The 19,795-nt window shown below is 39.1% G+C and overlaps 2 protein-coding genes across 2 annotated transcripts in view; one reads left to right on the forward strand and one right to left on the reverse strand.

Moving 5' to 3' along the window:
• The first annotated feature begins 4,312 nt into the window (after positions 1-4,312).
• Positions 4,313-7,978, forward strand: LOC107722349 (ras-related and estrogen-regulated growth inhibitor-like). Its single transcript, XM_016530676.1, has 7 exons — positions 4,313-4,489; positions 4,710-4,805; positions 4,895-4,951; positions 5,079-5,152; positions 6,117-6,264; positions 6,626-6,766; positions 7,926-7,978. The coding sequence occupies exons 2-7, from the start codon at positions 4,733-4,735 to the stop codon at positions 7,976-7,978; spliced, it is 546 nt and encodes a 181-aa protein (XP_016386162.1). The 5' UTR covers positions 4,313-4,489; positions 4,710-4,732.
• Positions 7,979-9,335: 1,357 nt separating this feature from the next.
• LOC107722426 (PHD finger protein 21A-like) overlaps positions 9,336-19,795 on the reverse strand; it is a 28,064-nt gene continuing 17,604 nt past the window's right edge. Inside the window, exons 8-17 of the mRNA XM_016530788.1 lie at positions 19,330-19,413; positions 18,101-18,358; positions 16,541-16,699; positions 16,388-16,439; positions 16,226-16,305; positions 16,061-16,118; positions 13,674-13,696; positions 12,533-12,608; positions 10,420-10,523; positions 9,336-10,232 (exon numbers count right to left, since the gene is read on the reverse strand). Of these exons, the coding sequence (XP_016386274.1) occupies positions 9,654-10,232; positions 10,420-10,523; positions 12,533-12,608; positions 13,674-13,696; positions 16,061-16,118; positions 16,226-16,305; positions 16,388-16,439; positions 16,541-16,699; positions 18,101-18,358; positions 19,330-19,413 (1,473 nt within the window). The 3' untranslated portion in view covers positions 9,336-9,653. The remainder of the gene's footprint in view (positions 10,233-10,419; positions 10,524-12,532; positions 12,609-13,673; positions 13,697-16,060; positions 16,119-16,225; positions 16,306-16,387; positions 16,440-16,540; positions 16,700-18,100; positions 18,359-19,329; positions 19,414-19,795) is intronic.

Genomic DNA, 19,795 nt, shown 5'->3' on the forward strand with positions numbered 1-19,795 from the left:
TGCCTTTCCAGATCATATCCATTCAATTGAATTTACCACAGGTTAACTTCACTCGAAGTGTAGTGACATCTACAAGCAACATGAATGCGCCTGAGCTCAATTTTAGCTGTCCCAGATAAGGGTATGAATACTTACGCAATTGAATCATTTAAGTTTTTTATTTTTAATAAATTTGCGAAGATGTTAAAAACCTGTTTTTTGCTTTACCATTATGGTGTATGGAGTGTACAATACATATTAAAGGCTATGAAAACAAATAAAGTGAATGTAACCATGTAAGCCTTTATGTTATGTGCAAAAAAGGGTTAAAATCACATTTTATTCTAACATTGCAATCTAAAAACAAAAATAAGGCTTTTCAGAATCAGAATCAGAATGAGCTTTATTGCCAGGTATGTTTAGATAAAAACTAATATATATATAAAACTTTTTAAAATATAAAATGTATATATTTTTTTATGCCGGTGTAAAATTCGCTGATGGACACCATGCTGCATTGTCATGGGAACATGCCAGCTGAACATAATGAGGAAATTACGTCGCTCCCTTTGCCAAGTGCATTCCAAACGACTACATAATGGCACGCACGTGCCCTGCTCACTCCAAAGTCCCCACTCCGAGGGGATAGGGATGATGACTTCCATTTGGAATTTGCCCCGTGAACCGTTCGGTACCGATACTCGTACCGGCACACCCCTATAGTTTTCATCCACCACTATATAAGTTTACCCAACTATGATGACTTCTGCTTCTGAGAAGCCCAGAAATGTGAAAATTTGGATGTATCATGTTTTAGTTATTGACATGGCATTACATGACACTAGCTGACATTCACATGTGCCATTTGCCCACAGGTCCTCCGGAGTATGTGGAATGGCAATCTCTATTGCTATCCTAGACTGTGACCTGCTGCTGCATGGCCGGGGGCACAAAACACTTGATCGATTTAATATCGAGACAGTGACGGATGAATTTCTGCTGACAACATTCGGCTTCCCACGTGAGTTCATTTATTACCTAGTGGAACTGCTAAAGGACAGCTTATTGAGACGGACACAGAGATCCCGAGCCATCAGCTCAGATGTTCAGATACTCGCAGCCCTGGGATTCTACTCAACCGGGTCCTTCCAGAGCAAGATGGGAGATGCGATCGGCATCAGCCAGGCCTCCATGAGCCATTGTGTTTCTAACGTCACTAAAGCTCTGATTGAGAAAGCACCAGAGTTTATCGGCTTCACTAGGGATGAGGCCACCAGGCAGCAGTCTAAAGAGGAGTTTAACCGAATAGCAGAAATTCCTAATGTCTTGGGAGTAGTGGACTATGCGCATATAGCCATTAAAGCTCCCAATGCAGATGACTCTTCCTATGTAAATAAAAAAGGATTTCACTCAATCAATTGCCAATTAGTATGCGATGCCAGATGACTGCTGCTGAGCGCTGAGACACATTGGCCAGGTAGTCTGACAGATAGAACTGTCTTTAAGCAATCCAGTGTGGCAAAGCTGTTTGAAGAGCAAGACAATGACGAAGGTTGGCTTTTAGGTGAGACACACAGTTTGGTTGCCGTAGTGACTTTTCTTAACAGTGCCAAAGAATCCTGTGAAAATTTCAATATGTTTTCTGTCTTTCGCCTCCAGGTGACAATCGTTACCCTCTAAAAAAGTGGCTGATGACTCCAGTGCAGAATCCGGAGTCCCCTGCTACCGCTATAACCTGGCTCACACAACGACACACGAGATTGTGGACCGCACATTCAGAGCCATTCAGACATGTTTCCGGTGCCTGGATGGGGCAAAAGGTTACCTGCAGTATTCCCCAGAGAAATGCTCACATATCATCCAGGCCTGCTGTGTGCTACATAACATTTCTCTCCAGTCTGGCCTTGATGCCTGGACTTTTGAGAGGACTGAGGCCACAGACCAATCAGGGGAGGATATTGATGGCTCTCAGAGTTTGACAGGAACTCATCCAAAATAGTTTCAGCTAAGATGGAATACGGAATTCAACATTTACATTTTTTTTTAAAGATACACATGCTATTGTCTTCCTGTATGCTAACATTTTGTTAAGGAATATTCCACGAAAAAAAAAAACAATTCTGTCACTTAATCATAATTGAATAATTTAGCCTACTCAAGCTCAGGTTGTTCCAAACTAACAAGACTATATTTCTTCTGTGGAAAATAAAAGATCATATTTTGAAGAATATTTTGGTCACCAGCAATTTCATCGTAAAGCAAGTAAGTAAATAAATAAATGAATAAATAAAAACTATGAGATTTTTCTCAAAATATCTTCTTAATGTTCCACAGAAAAAAGAAAGTCAAAGTTTTAGAATGACTAAGTGAATGATGATGGGTGAATTATCCCTTTATGAATGTGATGTTTGTCACTTTATTGGTCCTGTGAACACAAAAACTGCAAAGCTGGAGTTTTTTTTAAATTAGTGTTTACAAATACTTTAGGAATGAGATATGAAAATGGACAGGGTCTTTTATTACAAGTTACTGTCATTTTAATTTCGTTGTTTTTTATACAGTATTTTACTGAAAACTGATAGACCTGTAAAATTATTTAAACAATAAATTACACCTCAACAGTAGATGTGTGTCTGTTTATATCTCTGCCATGTGCATTATTTGTTTCAAAACTTGAATTCGACAGGAACAACTGACTTTCCAAACAAGCCAAACCTCTTGCTATTTATGAACTTCTTTCACATTTGTTAATTTAGTTTAGTTCATATCATCAGCAGTGTTGGGAGTAACGCGTTACAAAAGTAATGCATTACAGTAACTGATTACTTTTTGCTGTAACGCAGTAGTGTAGGGCATTACTAATCAGTTTTCAGTAATATTTTACTCGGTACATGTTCAGTAACGCATGCGTTACAACACACGTTTAGCCTAAAATTGAATTGTTCAAAGAAAAGAAAAAAACAGCAAGACTGCGAGATATTAAAGGGGTCATATGATGCTTTTTTAAAGATCATTATTTGGTGTATTTGGTGTAACAGAATATGTTGACATGCTTTAATGTTCAAAACATTTTTTTTCAATAAGTTCTATTTCCTGTTCGTGGTCAGTCATTAGCCGCGTGTGGTGTCTAAATCACAAAACAAAATGAAAAAAAAAAAAAAAACATACAGGGCCAGGGGTAATATAAATTACATTATATAAAGTAAAGGTGCCTCAAAAGGCACTTTTTAACAACCAGGCAAAAGGTCACAGAGCATTCAGTCAACTGTACATTATAGGAAAGAACCAATATTATAATTCATTCACCTCCCTCGCTGGTGGAACTTTGTATTGTGTGACGTAGTCCAGTGAAGGCGTGTTTAGGGCGGGTTTTACAGGAGTGCCGCGAGGCTACTGGCCCGACAGTGGAAACGCGGCATGATTTCAGCCTCTCTGTGGTCGAGGTCCGAGGCTATTAGCCCCGCCCGGCTCGCTGTAAGCCCCGGCTCGCACTGGCCAGTGGAAAAGCGGCTAATGGGTGAAGATGGCAGAAGACTGTACATGCGCGAGATGGACGTATGCGCATCTTGTCATGGCATTAGAGTTTACATAAAGTCGTGCTGTGTAAAATATGAATAGACACAATTGCTATTCACAGATATTGCCAGATAATCACTTTACCTCTACCATACTTTTAACAGACTTGGATCGTTTGTGATTCTGGCTGTCATCCTTTCTTGCATTGTCTTGAGCCTTCACTTGGCCATTTATAGCTATATTGTTAGTAGCCTGGATAGCCCACAGTCATTATGCTACACCATATCGCCCTCTACTGGATATAAAATACTCTGCAGTACATTTTGTCGTTTTAGAATGTTAAGTTCTACTTCTGTAGTTATTTTGGTGAAAGTAACTCAAAAGTAATACAGGAGTCATGTAACGCATTACAATTCTGAGACAGTAATATTGTAAGGTAAGGAATTACTTTTAAATAACAGTAACAAGTAATCTATAATGTATTACAGTTTGGAAGTAACTTGCACAACACTGATCATCAGTAATGCTTACCTGCTGGGAGTTTCTTTCTCACAGGTCTCTACTGGTGCTCTGTAATCTGAGTAAAAGATATAACAGGGCAAAAATATAAAGCTTTAATTTTAGCCCGGTTTAATTCATGGTTTTGTTGGCGGAAAGAGCAAGTGGTCTCTGCTGCTCCGGAGGCTCAACTGTCAAAGGCGATAAATCAGCTGGTCGTTTAATGAGTCTCGCAGTCGAGCCCGGGTTATGAATGTGTGTAATAAGAAGAGAGACCACGCTGAACAATGACGTGCTGTCCGCAGTGTGTGTGTGTGTGTGTGTGTGTGTGTGTGCGTGCGCGCGCGCTATTTCTAATGTCATTACTAAAAGCAGACAGACGGAGAGCGCAGGAGCATCAGAGTCTGCAGCATATGAGCTCCACACGAGTCTCCACTGGAACACAATGATATAGAGTCAAGCACTGTTCGCACTTTTAACAACTTTGGGGAGCAAAGTAAGTATTTCTGGGGAACTTTGTTTCGTTTTTTACACAGTGCCTTGTATTTTAACTTTGTGTTATGCTCAGAGTTGCATCACTGCACTGCCGCATTTATCTATCATCTTTATCGTAGCGGAAATGCAGTCAAGCGTAACCCAAGAAAAAGCACCTGTTACAAACAGTAGCTGCGGTCTTTTATTTGGCCTACCTCTAAGAATGTTATTATTATATTCAGATATAATATTATCCACAGTGATCATGTCAGAATCTGTACGGAAGATGTTGAGGGCGAAGCTCGTGGTGCTGGGAAGAGATAACAGTGGGAAGACAGGTAACACTGCTGTGTTTTCTGGGAGGTTTAATGACTATTGTTTGGTCTCGATGACTCTAACTTGTCTGTTTTTCTCTTTTGAACTCCAGCTCTGTGTGTCAGATTTATCACCAGACGTTTCATTGGAGAGTATGAACATAAAAGGGGTAACACAAATTAAATACAAACAAAACTGCTGTAAAGCTGTTTTCATGCTCTAAACATTTGTGCAAATGCATTGTAGTCAAGTAATCTGCATCATATGACATGCCATATACTTTTTGTGTCTCTTAGAGGTCACCTACAGATGTCAGAAAATTGTGGACAAGGAGGCGATTGAGCTGGAGATTTTAGACACTGTTAATAAGGTACAGAGTGCCGAGATCTTAGGCTGATGATAAACAGGGCAACTTTGGTAAATATTGCTGTCAACGGGCAACCAGGTGAGACACAGGGCCCACAACCCATCTAAAATATCCAGATAGAAATTTGTTACCCATTCTCAATGGGAACGTGCCCATGCAACATTGCTCAAAAAAGTTGCCCTGTGTATCATCAGCCTGTTGTGCTGTATTTTGGCTCTCATCTCTTTGTCGCTGTGCATCTGCCGCCGTGCTGTTTTACACTCATAGTTATCCACAGACTCAAAGAAAGACAGCAGGATGATCTTGCCTTGTCAAACGGCTGATGAGACACAGGACTTTCTGAACCATTCCATTCCTTTCATGTCTGCTGTGCTGAATCTCAGGCTGGTGGAGTGGCTTTAACAGCCCGCCTGCCATTGATCATGTTACACAGTAGAGCAGCACTTGTTAATTCATAGGATTAGGCTGAAGCTTTACCATCTGTGTGAATGCAGTATAGCAGTTCTGATGTTTTGGATGACTTTGATACACCCAGTGTAGGTATTGGAGCCTGTACTAATGCGCTGATGATATAAATCAGGTGTGTTAAAAGGATAGCTCACCCAAAAATGACAATTCTGTCATCCTCATGCCGTTCCAAACCTGTATGGCTTTCTTTCCTCTGCAGAGCACAAAGAATTTCTGTCAGCACATTGAAACATTGTATGGCTATTTTTGTCTATATACCATGAAAGTCAGTGGGGTTTCATTTTTGGGAAAACTATGCTTTTAAATAATGGAGACATCCAAAATGTGCAGTGCTGCGACTCGAGGACCATGATTAAGAATGACTGCATTTGAGAAGCAGGAGGTTTTGGTTGTGTGGATTTCATTTACATCCCTTGTGCTCCAGAATTGCCTTAAGAATCACATCTTTGAAAGTCCAGATGTGCATCACGTCTATCCTCACAGATCTGTTTGTTTTTAGGAATGTGTAGGTCCTGCGGCGTCCTCTCTGGAGAGTTCCATTAAATGGGGTGATGGGTTTCTCATTATATACTCTGTGACGGATCGCAGCAGTTTTGAGGCTGTGTCGCGCCTGAAGAGACTGATTGACCACGTTAAACAAACGCTTGGTAAGGCTAAGACTCGATCAGACTGTTCTGCTATTAGTGCTACTGCGAGTAGTCATGTTTATGTATATGGCCCCTCCAACTAGCGAATAGCGCTGTTATCCATCAGTGTGACTCAGCCTGCCTTAATTGGTCTCAGTTCAGAGATTTCACCTCAGGCATGAACTCTTAATATAGTACAATGCAGCCTGTGAGTGTAAGATTGTAAATGACAGATAGATATGCGGAAAGAGAGAGAGAAAGCATCACAACACTGCACTCTTTTATTATGCCATCCATCTCCAGGTACTGTCATTTTAATGGCAGTCTGTTCTTCTTCAGAGCCACATCATTCTGTGTCTGTGTGTGCATATGTGTCTTCCAGGTATTCCAACAGTCATCGTTGCCAACAAATGCGACATGGAGAACGGCCGTGTGGTGAGGACAGATGAGGGACAGGCTTTAGCCTCAGACCTGAGGTCAGTATGCTTTGCTCTTACTGATAACTCCACAGCTATAAGTGATAGTATGAAATAAATACAAATATAGGTTCATTTAACAGAAGCGTTTAACCCTAGAATGCATAAATGGGGGTCAAATTCACCCAGTAGGGTGTGGTTTTTGGAATATTGTTTTTCCAATAAAATTATTGAATTCTTTGGCAAAGGATGGTCACACCAAATGTTGATTTAATTTAGTTAATAGAACTTAATTAATAAAGAAAGTTATATATTCAAATAACTTGCACATGGACTTCTATAAGAAAAGGTAAATAGACATCAGGCAACACACAAGATTAAGAAACAAAATGTAGAAAAGTAAAATGAAACAAAAGAGTAATACACATCCCTTTTAAAAACTATTATGAAAGAATCTAGACGCTTTTTATACAACAAATCGATGTAAATTGTGTTCTTAATTTATAGTTAAGGACATTAGATTAAGCACTGATATTTTCACGTTGCAATAATCTATCCTTGATTTTTCTTGAGGGTTTCATCAACCTGAATGAGGTAACAGCATGAGGTGTAAGAATGCGAATCTTCATAAGCATTACTATGCGTATCTTGAAAACATGAACAAAAGCCTGAGCTCTCGGTAAACACTATTAATATCGGAGGAGATCAGATTTCACACACTTCAGGACACAATACCCAATTCTCATGTGTAAGGAACATGAATGAGGAGACAGTAGATTCCCATCTATCTCATCAGAGAACATCTGTCACAGAAGCACTGTCAGTCCTACTAACCACATCTGGCCTCAGGATTCTTGGCCCTAAAGGACGAGAGATGACATTTGCTAATGTCACATCTGATAAGCATTTATGGAAGGGCTGTCTTCCCTTTTCTTTCTTTTTTCCAATACACTAGAAAACCTGACATACCATTAAACCACCAAACAGAACGCAGCTTCTCTACATGTCACTTTGGAATTTTGTGATGAAATATGTTTTAGTATTAGATTCTATCAGACAAAATGTGTGAATACTACTTCTGTGATTGTTGAAAACTTTTGAAAACGCAGATGCGATATGAGGATCATCAGACTGGGATGGAATCCTTTAACTAAAAGTAAAGTTTTTTCATAAACTGTTTAATAAAAAGGTGAACGAATATACCAGCAATTTATTTCGTGTTTTGATATAAGACTTGAGCACTTTAGAGTGTATTCTTATGTGTAGCGGTCAGATTCACTATAGGCAGCGGAGGCACTGTCCTCACTAACACAACCTGAATGATCACACACTAGATGATAAAGTAGGTTCTGTTTCCGAAAAGGGAAAAATACGCACTCGTTTTGCTGACAACTGACTCTAGGACACCGACACTACGCTGAAACAGCCTAACATAGTCTATAGAACTTAAGGCAACCAATACACAGAGGCTACAGCAGGCCAGAGCTGCATGTTTAGCATTGAAAACACTGACAAACCTGAAATGAAGATATAAACACTAGATATGTCTGTCTTTTATCAAAAGCGTGTTTGACACCACCGTGTTTCTGGATTATTTCTTGTGCTTTTTTTTTTTTTATACACTATGGAAGTGTCATCTTGGCACATGATACAGTGTTCAAGCTACCGCGGCTGTATCTCAGGTGTTAGAACTGGTCTGGTGTGTTTGTGTTTGTCTGTGCTTGTTTGTGTGCAGTCACACACTGTGAAATACACAGCGGTGAGAGAGCGCCGATATGGTAAATAAAGCGATAACAGAAGAGCCCCTAGGAGACACTGGTAGAAGTAGTTGCGCTTGGCACGTATAACGTCTGCCGTGTTGTGCTTTTGGACAGGTTTACAGTGAACAGTGTAGTATAGTGTGTTAAAACAATACAGAACAGAAGCCCTTAAATTGGCCCCTAAGCATAACGTTACTGGCATAGCGGTTTCATGGGATATTTCTGACTGCATGATTCCTCCCAAGTCGTTGGACAAGGCATGAGACCCCTGCTACAGTCTGGGTAAACAAAAAAATCCTCTGGATGTGGAAATGGAGCGAGAGCGATGTAAGAGACATCTCAGATCATTCCCTTCTGTGACGGCGCCTGAACCGCGCGCTCAGTAAATCACATCTGTTCAGTAGATAAGGCATGGTCAGAATTTACCTCACAGACACTTCAGGACTGACACTACAAATACTACTCTACTACTCTTAAATATCTATTTAATGTTCAGAGTACCGTAAAAGAGGAGTTCCCTGTGGCATCGATTATTTGGCAGAAAAGAACTACGGAATATTTTTGTAAGAAAGAAGAAAATTATAAATAAGGTCATGTGTAAAAAATAGCAAAATATATTTACAGAAATGTTCCGGTTTTTAAAAACACCACAAAATAGACAAATGCAAATGATACTAGTTAAACCTCCAGAAGAACGCCTGGAAGACCTGTATTTCTGTCAGTGTGTGATAAAGAACCTGTGTTTGCGCTCCAAGTTCCGTCCTGGAGACACAACAACTGAAAACAAGACGAAACAACTGCACCTCGGTTGCGTTTCACAGACAAAACAGACGCTGAACTCCTCAACACGTCATATCTTATATCTTAGATCAGAGCTACAGGACCTGATAGGAAGCTGAACTACTCATCTAGCAGGACGAGATCTTCACCCCGATCCAGCCTTCAGAAGCTTTCCCACTCAGAGGTGCTATGGCAACTGTATCAGGCACACAATGGTGTGATATCTTTAAATTTTATTACTCTTTTCTATATCATTATTCTTTGTAGAAATCTTTTCGGTGTGCATACGTGAGCATACACATTGCTGGTACTTTAGGAACCTCCTTCCTGCATGTAGTAAATGGCACTATGGATTTTCTTTCCCTCATAGATACTAGAGATGAAACGACAACACGAAACAACAACACTGTTAACTGGCACGCTTTAGGCCCCAACTGTGGCGGGGTAGTCAATGCTATTTCACCCCCTCTGTCACTTCTGTAAGGGGTACGATTGAGCCGAGGAGGGCCTGTGGGATGACGCTGAGGTCGCTGTTGTTTTTGTGTTTTTTTGTATTCTCCTCCCCTGTGGACACGGTTCCGTTGGTACTGAGAACCGCCTGGTTGCTGCTGCTATTGCTGAAGGCTACAGCGTTTGCATTTGTGGGTTCGCTCTTGATTCTGGACGTGCTGTTGATTTGTGCGCTCTCCTCACTGCACTCATCGCTCTTCGCACATGCAGCCTCTGGGTTGTTATTCGTGGCGATCTGCTTTAAGGTATCGCTCGTGTTTGTGAGGGTGCTAATTATCACCGTAGCTTCCGAGGAGCTTGTTGGGGCATTTGTGTTGTTGTTTGTGTCTGTGGTGACCGCACTGGAGCTGCTGGGTTTGGAAGCTCCATTGTGGGAGGTTTCTCCGTTAGCCATGGCCCCAGGGCAGATGAAGGGAGACAACTGGATCCCTCTGATCAAATGCACCAGCCCTCTCATTTTCTCAAGCGAAGCCTCCATCTCTCTCTGCTGGGCCAGTACGTTGTTCTTGCTGTCCATACATCTCTGTGCAGGGAGAGAGGACACAGTGCTGCTGAATCATGCAACCAAAATCTCATCATTATATAGTTACGGAATAGTGGCCTTCTGGAAGTATGGGATAATAAATTAATGCATCAGTTAGATTTGTAATTTCAGTGGTATGACTCATGGCGCAGATCAAAAGTGGATGTGAGCTTAAGAATTCTCTCACTGTTATAGAGTTGCTGAGTTGTCCGATTCTGTGCTCCAGTGTCTCTCTCTCCTGCCGCAGCTCTGTGCTCCATCTCTTCAGACGATCTTTCTCTCCCTCTTTAGCTGTAGGGAAATGAGTGTATGTTTAAATCTCAACTGAACGCAAAAGTCAGGTTCTGGAAGTTAAAATCCCATTCATTTTCCCCACAGAGAACTTGATTTTTAACAATTCTGTAGAACCCTTTTTGAAACAGATCTACCTTGAGAGCAGAGGTTATTAAGCAATTGTGGAGGCTTCTGTTGGAGCCAACAGTCGGCACAGTCAGGGGGATCAGAGAATGGGTTGGGGATCTTTTTCACACATTTGTCCATCTTGGTTGATCTTCATTTATAAATATGCTCATGTTCATTGTCAGATAATGTTAATTCTTAATGATACTACATAATATTAATGTAGTATCATTAAGAATTAATATCTAATATTAAAAATGAAAATAAAAAAATTACAAACTGTTGCTATAGTTTACAGTTGAAGAGGGTTAACTTTATCATTCAACTGAACTGTGCATTTGCATTTGAGACACTTATGTTTTCTCTCGTTCCATGCATGTTCTTGAAAAAGCTGGGTTTTCTAGCATAATTACTCAACTGTAAATGGTATGACCAATTTCAGGGGTGGCCAACAGGGGTGTGAAGTAACGAATTACAAATACTCACGTTACAGTAATTAAGTAGTTTTTATCAGTAATTGTACTTTTTTGAGTAGTTTAAAAATTGTGTACTTTTACTTGAGTACATTTTAAGTGATGTATCACTTTTACTCTATTACTAGTACTATTTTTAATGTTGTTTAAGAATTAATATCTAATATTAAAAATTACAAACTGTTGCTATAGTTTACAGTTGAAGAGGGTTAACTTTATCATTCAACTGAACTGTGCATTTGCATTTGAGACACTTATGTTTTCTCTCGTTCCATGCATGTTCTTGAAAAAGCTGGGTTTTCTAGCATAATTACTCAACTGTAAATGGTATGACCAATTTCAGGGGTGGCCAACAGGGGTGTGAAGTAACGAATTACAAATACTCACGTTACAGTAATTAAGTAGTTTTTATCAGTAATTGTACTTTTTTGAGTAGTTTAAAAATTGTGTACTTTTACTTGAGTACATTTTAAGTGATGTATCACTTTTACTCTATTACTAGTACTATTTTCCTCGGTTTGTGGTCGTTACATGCTTATTTTAATTTTAATATTTTTTCAGTACTCTTTCCACCACTGGTGGCCAATATTACAATTCAAAATCAGTCAGAGCTATTGAAAAGTTTGTTCATATTTACAAGCAAAGCTTCATATTTCATGTAGGCTACTTTCTACAACGCCTGTGTTTGTTGTTTTATTTGCAACATTTTGAACATAATTAAAGGGAGGTATGATAGTAAAAGCAAATCAAATACGGAGAAAAACAGGAATTAAAAAAAGTAAAATCTTGATAAGCAAATAGCATATTATACTTCTGTCCGTGTCTCTCGCTGTATTTCAGCTTTTCCTTAAGTGCTATCTACTGTCAGAGTGTGAAATTGCATTTTCATCTGCCATTTTGTTTTGCATTGGTCTGAACATACAAATCGCATATGAAAATTGGACCGAGTTTGCATGCCAAACATTCTAATAGGTGTTGACTGTGGACAGGCCTTGGGTCAATATAATTTCAAACTTTGGACTAACAAATGGTCATTTAGGCTAACTGCCAAATTCCAGGTGGTGAAATACACTGCCATCTAAAGTGGTATATTGTACCACGGTTATTATTTGATTACATAATTTGCAATGCTTCAAAAGATTGCAGTTCATGTAGTTCATAAAAAGATTTTCTCCTGATTGTCATATACTATTTCTGCTTTTCTCAAAGTGTGCAATATCATGGTTCATCTCAGCGCTGGTTGGTTTGGATTATGACTTGAAGAATTAAGTCAGTTTTTCCGAAGATCCTGATGCATTTCATAAGAAACTTGTAACAAGAGACTTTGTTCCAATTTAAACTCTAAATATAGTTTTAAGTAATCTTACATCACCATTCTGTCATTGCAGGTTCACTGTTCAAGCATTAGTTATATGTGAAACTCCTAACCTGCTTTATAGGAGATGTAGGAATGGACAATAGCAAGAGTCCCTGGCCACTCAATGGCATCTTCCTTCTGCAGAATCTGAAGAAAACATGTAACTGAATGGTACTGAAATACACAACTGTTCACAGGCTGCATTCAAAGCAATACACACAAAAACATAAACACTCAAAATGAACGTGAAAATGAATTCATAGTAGTGAAAACAAATGAAGTGGAAAGAAATGAGGCTACCTAAACTTACAAAGTTTTGAGCAGTCTTGATGTACATTTCTGGTTTTCAGTATTTGGAATAAATATTAGGTCCTGCATCAATTTCTCCCTACTTCAGATGTCTTAAGCAGCAGAATTGTGGGCTCATGCCTCTGGTTTTGGCATTTTAGGCAGAGCTGCGTGACACCCAGATGATTAGCAAGTATCGCATATGAGATGCTGCCTACAGCAGCCACTAAATACTCACTTGTCAATCAAAACCTCATACTTACAGTCTCTATTCCAATCTAAACTGCACTAGTTTTTAAATAGAACATTTCTGGTTGATCTGAGTAAAATAGCAGCCTCTTTGTCCTCAATTTTGCTCTGAAATTACAATGCCATTAATATTAAAAGCCTCTATATCGAAAGAATGTAACCTGAAAGAGTTAAGAGAACTCTATAAAGACTGTCTACTTTGTAAGACCAGTGACAAAAGTGAAACATGACATGGTACAAAAAATGAAATGAGTTACGAGTGTGAGAGTGAATGGCAATGAATCTCTCAGTTACCTGAGACCCTTAATTCACCTCCGCTACCACTAGATGTCGCTGGTGAGCACGATGAACAGTGGGATAGGGAAGTCTGAATCATGTCTCAGTAACTGTAGTGGACTATCACAGCTACTTACATCCCCTGCTGAGCTGGGGCTGGGTGAGGGTGAATGTGATGGAAGGGTGAGTGAAAGGGCAAGGGAGAATGGGCTGCCCGCGGTGGGCCGCTGTAGGTCTGGGGAGGAAGAATGATGGCTGCTGGTGGTTGGGGGGAGGGGCCCCCGCTCCACAATACTGCAGTTTTTAGAAAGGCGACCTGGGTGAGATGAAACAAAGGACAAACAAAACACAAAAGAAAAGAAAAGGAAAAGGAAGACTAATAACATTGGTGTAGCATACCTCTGACAAGCTGTCCTCATTGGCTAGGGTAGCAGGAAGGAGTGGGTGGGGGTGGTGTGATGGAGTTTGGGAGGGAGAGAGCAACGTTAGATTACAAAAGGAAGCATTGCATGCTGGGTAACAACACATTCTGCAAAAGCTGGCCTCAAATCAGCTGATAAAGGCAGATGGGGATAAGAAATGGCAATAACAAAGAAGGATCAGAGGGCAATGATTCAGAGAAGCTTATCAGGCATCAAGAAGCTTATTTTCATCTACAGCTAACACAGATGCTGTCAAATGTTAAGACGAGCCTTTAAGTGAATATGCAGCATCATATATCAACAGATATTGCACATTTATGTGTGCACTGGGCATTAACAGAACAAGTATGGATGTCCTTTATCAACAAGTACTAAAAGCACTATTACATTACACAGGGTAGCAAAGTTTCAACATCATATAAAAAAAAAATATATATATTTTTTTTTAAGTGAGCTCTAATCATTTTACACATAGACCCAAGTCAAGATCTAAATACAACTAAACAATATAGCTGATAATATGACTTGGCAGAAGACTTGGTCCCAAATGTGTTAGAAATCTATAAACAGAAATATTTCCTTTAGCTTCTCAACAAACACAGAAAAGTTACTGGAGAAGGAGGCTTTTAACCAGCCTTCAAACAAATAAATTAACTGAGACAGGAACTGTTTAATCCAAAAAAAATCAAGAAGCATAAATTTGGCAAGCTATTCTGATTCTGTCTTTGATCACATTAATACTCACATACTTCACTTTCTGACAGATATTTGTCTCAAGCCACTTACAGCTTCGGTTCTTTCAGGATGTAACTTACAGGGATAGTTTGCCATAAGATGAAAACTCATCACGTCATCATTTACTCACCATCGTGTTAAAAGAAGAAATTTTGAAGAATGTCTCAGTTTTTTCTGTCCACACATTGAAAGTCAGGAGGTCCAATGTTGTTTAAGACATCTCTGACTTTCCATTATATGGACAAAAACAACTGAAAAATTCTTCAAAATAGGGATGTAACGGTATGAAAATTTCTTATCACGATTATAGTGTCAATCGCGGTAATCTAATACGGTTTCAATGATAATTAAAAGATGAAACAGTAATACTAACCGTGGGGAATTTTATCATGATTTATTGTCAAACCGGTAATCGTTACATCCCTACTTCAAAATATCTTTGTGTTCCACAGAAGAAAGAAAGTCATACATGTTTGGAACAACATGATAAGGGTACGTAAATAATGGCTACTTTCATTTCTGGGTGGACATTTCAGACTGGCCAAATCAAAAGTATCAAAAGATAACTTTGGTCAACTGTAATGTTGCGTTTTGAGTTTTTGTACTCGAGTCTGTCCAATACAAGTACTAATGGTACACTAACGATGCAGGATTGTCGCACCTTTAGGAGGTGCACAACTCGCCTAATTGTAAATCTATAAAGTAGGCTGTGAACATTGTCTGAGTCTTTTACTAATGTATACACTTTTACAGCAGCCTGAAGACAGTCATTACCCCACTTAACACACTGCAGGGTCATTTCTTTCTGCCTCACACATACACTCCAGGGCCACTCCACAGCAGAGTGCCTGTAAGCACAGAACATTATCAAACAGTCTCAACAGACAAAAAGGTCAGACCTCTTTTGCTTAAACTCCACCCCTTTATTACAATCTACTGCAAACCCTCAATCAGATCTGCCTCCAATCCAATCAACAACCAATGCATAGAACCAAGTCTCCGCCTTTTTTATTTTCAATAATCCATTATACTTGGATATGTGTTACAATATGGAAGAAAAGATTTGTTGCTCCATCTGTTGAATCGTGACTTTAAAGGGATAGTTCACCCAAAAATGAAAATTCTGTCATTAATGCATCGTAATACTGTTGTGAATGTGCGTCTAAGTTTGACATGGAAGAGAAGAAATTGTTGAATAAAGACTTTTTTTTTTGTTTTCTTTGCACAAAAATGATTCTCGTAGCTTCATAAAATTACGGTTGAACCACTGATGTCACATGGACTATTTTAACAATGTCCTTACTACCTTTCTGGGCCTTGAATGTGGTAATTACATCGCTGTCTATGGAGGGTCAGAAAGCTCTCGGATTTTATCAAAAATATCTTAGTTTGTGTTCCGAAGATGAACAAAGGTCTTACAGGTTTGGAACGCCAATATAATGACAGAATTTTCATTTTTCGGTGACTATCCCGTTAATGTCAGTAGCACAAATGGAGGAGAAGTTAAATCCCTAAAGTATGAGCAAAAGCAACAGTGATGCTTGCCTTAGCAAACACCTCTAACAACCTGTGATGTCTGCGCTTGGATCTTTGCAAGCAGAGTATCTAATATAGGCACAGAAAGCTCACCTCTCTTCCTGCTGGACTGGTTTATGGAACTCAGATACGACACTGAGCTCTTCTTCCGCTGAAACACAGAAGCATGGATATGTAAATGTAATAATGGTTCATTCCATTGGATATTTCTAATCAGTTTGCACAGAACTGCTCTTGTTTAATGTGTGTGTTTGTTACCTCTGGTTCAAACATGGCTCCGCTATATATTGGATTTGCTGTTGTTCGTCTTTTGCGTTCCTGACGCCTGCTTTGAATCTCTACACAAACAAAGCACGAAAGGTCAATACACATGCATGCACACAAACAAACCCACACACAGACTCATTTCTTTCTCCTGACCTTCTAAATAGTCGCGCGTGACCAGTCCCAGAGACAACATGAAGGCCAGTTTCTGTGGAAAGAATGAGTGCCATTATCATCATCATAATTTACATCACCATACTTATCATTATCGTCATTATAAACTGTGATGTAAACATAAGTGTATTTTACCAGAGGGCTCTCCTGATGTTTGGAGGAAGGAGTGTGTGTGTTGGTGGGGGCAGGTGAAGATGGCGCATCTAAAGACAGTAGAGGTGAAGTGTGTGTAGGCGTGTCTGGAGAGATGAGCAATGAAGTCTTTGGCTCTGTCCCATATTCCACTGCACGTATCTGAAGCAGGAAGAAAGATTTATTAATACATACACTAGAGTTTATTTAACAGTTTGTGGTCAGTAAAGTTGTTTTAAATGTTTCTGAAAGAAGTCTCCTATGCTCACCATCAGGGCCGCATTAAGACTGCACTGGGCCCCGGGGCTATGACTTACTGCAGGGCCCCCCATCACAATAATGATATACTGTATATAAAGCTTTAAATAGGATTTTTATCCCACATCAAAATTCTTGATGCACTGAAATTTCATAATTTTTGTTACCAATTTCAATATCACAAAAAATAATACTAGCCCAAGTAAAAATAAGCTTACTGAAGACAAGTAAACAGTCTACAAATTAAGCTACAATACAACAAAGATCATAAGAAATCGGCCTACTTGAATAACTTGGAAGCACTGAATAATATTATGATATATAAAGAAAATTGAAAAATAGACTGAATGGTCTTCACTGTATATATTCAATATCCATTCATTCTTATTTATTTTACAAAAGTGATTCAGTCAAGGACAGTAAGTGATTTTCTTTCTGATGTTTGATTTACATTATCGACACAAATGGCAACAGCAGCTATATTAGGCTGCTTTAGAGGAATAGTTCACCCAAAAATGAAAATTCTGTTGTTGTTCTAAACCTGTATGAGATTCCTCGTGCTGTTGAATGCAAAATATTATATTTGGAACAATACTGGTAATCAGACAGTTGTTGGGCCCCCATGACTTTATGGAAAAAAAAACACTATTGGAGTCAATGGGGACCAGAAAGTGGTTACAATCATTTTTTTAAATATCTTCTTTTATGTTGAGGAGAACAAAGAAATTCATAGAGGTTTAGAACAATTTGAGTTTAAGTATATGATGACAGTATCTTCATTTTTGGGTGAACTATCCTTTTAAGATCTCATCATAGAGGCTAATCCAGGATCTCATATAGCCTAACACTACACATGCTTTATCTTTAACTATTAACGCTCATTTAAGACACAAATAACACTGTTTACGAGGATACTCGCAAAGACGAGAATTTTTGACACATAACTGTGTATTTGAACGTTTAAGCACAAGGAGCAAAAAGTTTAGTCAGTCACAATACGAGCAGGTGCGCACCGCGCGAATCAGGCTGAAACCGTAAATGCACGCATTTACCAGAATGAATTCTGCCCCACTGCTTAATGTTCATTAACAGTTTAAACCATTTGTTTTAAAACCTGCTTAAAACGCGTTTAAATGATAAGCTTAGCCTTCTAAGTGCACGTGTCGTTCAAATGTCAAATATAGAATAAATGCCCCGCCTAGCCCAATGGTTAATACGGCCCTGCTCACCATGACTGCAAAAATACAATAAGCGTTTTATGTACTAATGAATGTTTTAGAGTACACCTAAATACATTTCTCTCACCGTGTTGTCAGAGCTTGGGCTGTTGTGAGGTAACTGCTGTGTGTGTGTCTGCGCAGATGGTAGTATGTGTGTAGATGGGGAGATCAGGATGCTTGTGTTGTTAGAGCTGTTGGGGCAGGGCAGGCCATTGAGGATTCGCATCTGCTGGACGTGACCAGAGGAAGGAAGGGCAGTGCTCAGTAACACCGGTGACTGTAAGGTGTGCACAGAAACCTGACCAGCAGCTGGAGACAAAGACACTGGTGGTTTTGGCCTGACCTGCTCACATACACACACACAGGAAAAAGAGAAGAATTATTTGTGGAATGACTGGAGAAAATAAAAGGTGGACCTAAGCAGTGAAAAAATGACTGAGGTATCAGAAAAGTGATGCTTAACTCAGCAGTTGAACACAGCAGCTCTTTCACATCTACATTTCAGTTTACAGAAAGATACTATTCCACAATACCACTAACACCAGCTCCACTCCAACATAATTAAAAGTTGTCTACTTATTGTCTATTATTTAATAATATTATAATTAATTATAATAATGTTTAATTATTTGTTGTAATCCTTATCTTTTAGTTTGCATCCATCGAGTTTAATAAAACGAGATGAAGTACCATTTATTACTGAATTATAAAAAACTTTTTATTATTTATTTAATATAATATGAACAATTTTTCAATACATTTCCAAGTGACTATATTTCTACGAGATATACACTACCTAAAGCTTTGCCATTAAAGTAATACATTTATTTTTTTTATATGGAAATCAGTTATTTTAATGAATATGTTTTTACCAGTTTTTGATCAAATAAATGCATCCTTGTTAGGCATAAGAGACTTCTTTCAAAAACATTTTTTTTTAAATCTTATGATGAAGGATTTATACCAACCAACCCTAGCATTATATGCACGCGCACACAAACAACATATACAACAGAGAATACAACAGCACAAAATACTGCTGGAGAGAGATCAGGGTTAAGGATCAATTTACTGTAGGGTCAATAGCAACAGCCAAAGCAGGGTTTGCAAATGTCACCACTATGCAAGCACAAAGAAATTAAATCCAGTGCAAGAAAACAAGGTGGAGCATGAAGAAAATATCACACATAAAAGTAACACCTGCAGTTGAAAAAAAAAACCAAGACATATAGATGCACACTAACAGTCAGCACTGAGGGGTTTTCACTAGTCCAGCCAGGCAGTAGGGTGTGAAGGGTTTCTATGGAAACAAACCTGCGGTAGAGTGGCTGGCCGTGTTGTCTGTCTGGTTGGTCGGACAAACTGAGGAACTTTGATTGGTTGGGAGGCAGCTTGCACCTGTGACAAGACCGCCCATTTAGACACCCTTACTTCACTAACCTGTCCAACATACATCCTACAACAAATAACTAACTATTTAAAGGGTTAGTTCACCCAAAAATGAAAATTAGCCCATAAATTACCCACCCTCAAGTCATCCTAGGTGTATATGACTTTCTTCTTTCAGACGAATCCAGTCGGAGTTATATTAAAAATGGTCTACTAGCTACATTAAAGTGATTTTTACGTAGTGAATATGGATATTTTTCTTACAAAAATGCATCGATTCGCTACAGGAGGCCTTTGTTCACCCCCCGGAGCCGTGTGAGACACTTTTTTTAATGGATGGTCGCTTTTTATTTAACTTCTTTTGGACTGATGCATGCAACACCCGCTGAGT

Source organism: Sinocyclocheilus rhinocerous, unplaced genomic scaffold (assembly GCF_001515625.1).
Source record: "Sinocyclocheilus rhinocerous isolate Xijiao unplaced genomic scaffold, SAMN03320098_v1.1 scaffold1115, whole genome shotgun sequence".
Lineage (NCBI taxonomy): Eukaryota > Metazoa > Chordata > Actinopteri > Cypriniformes > Cyprinidae > Sinocyclocheilus > Sinocyclocheilus rhinocerous.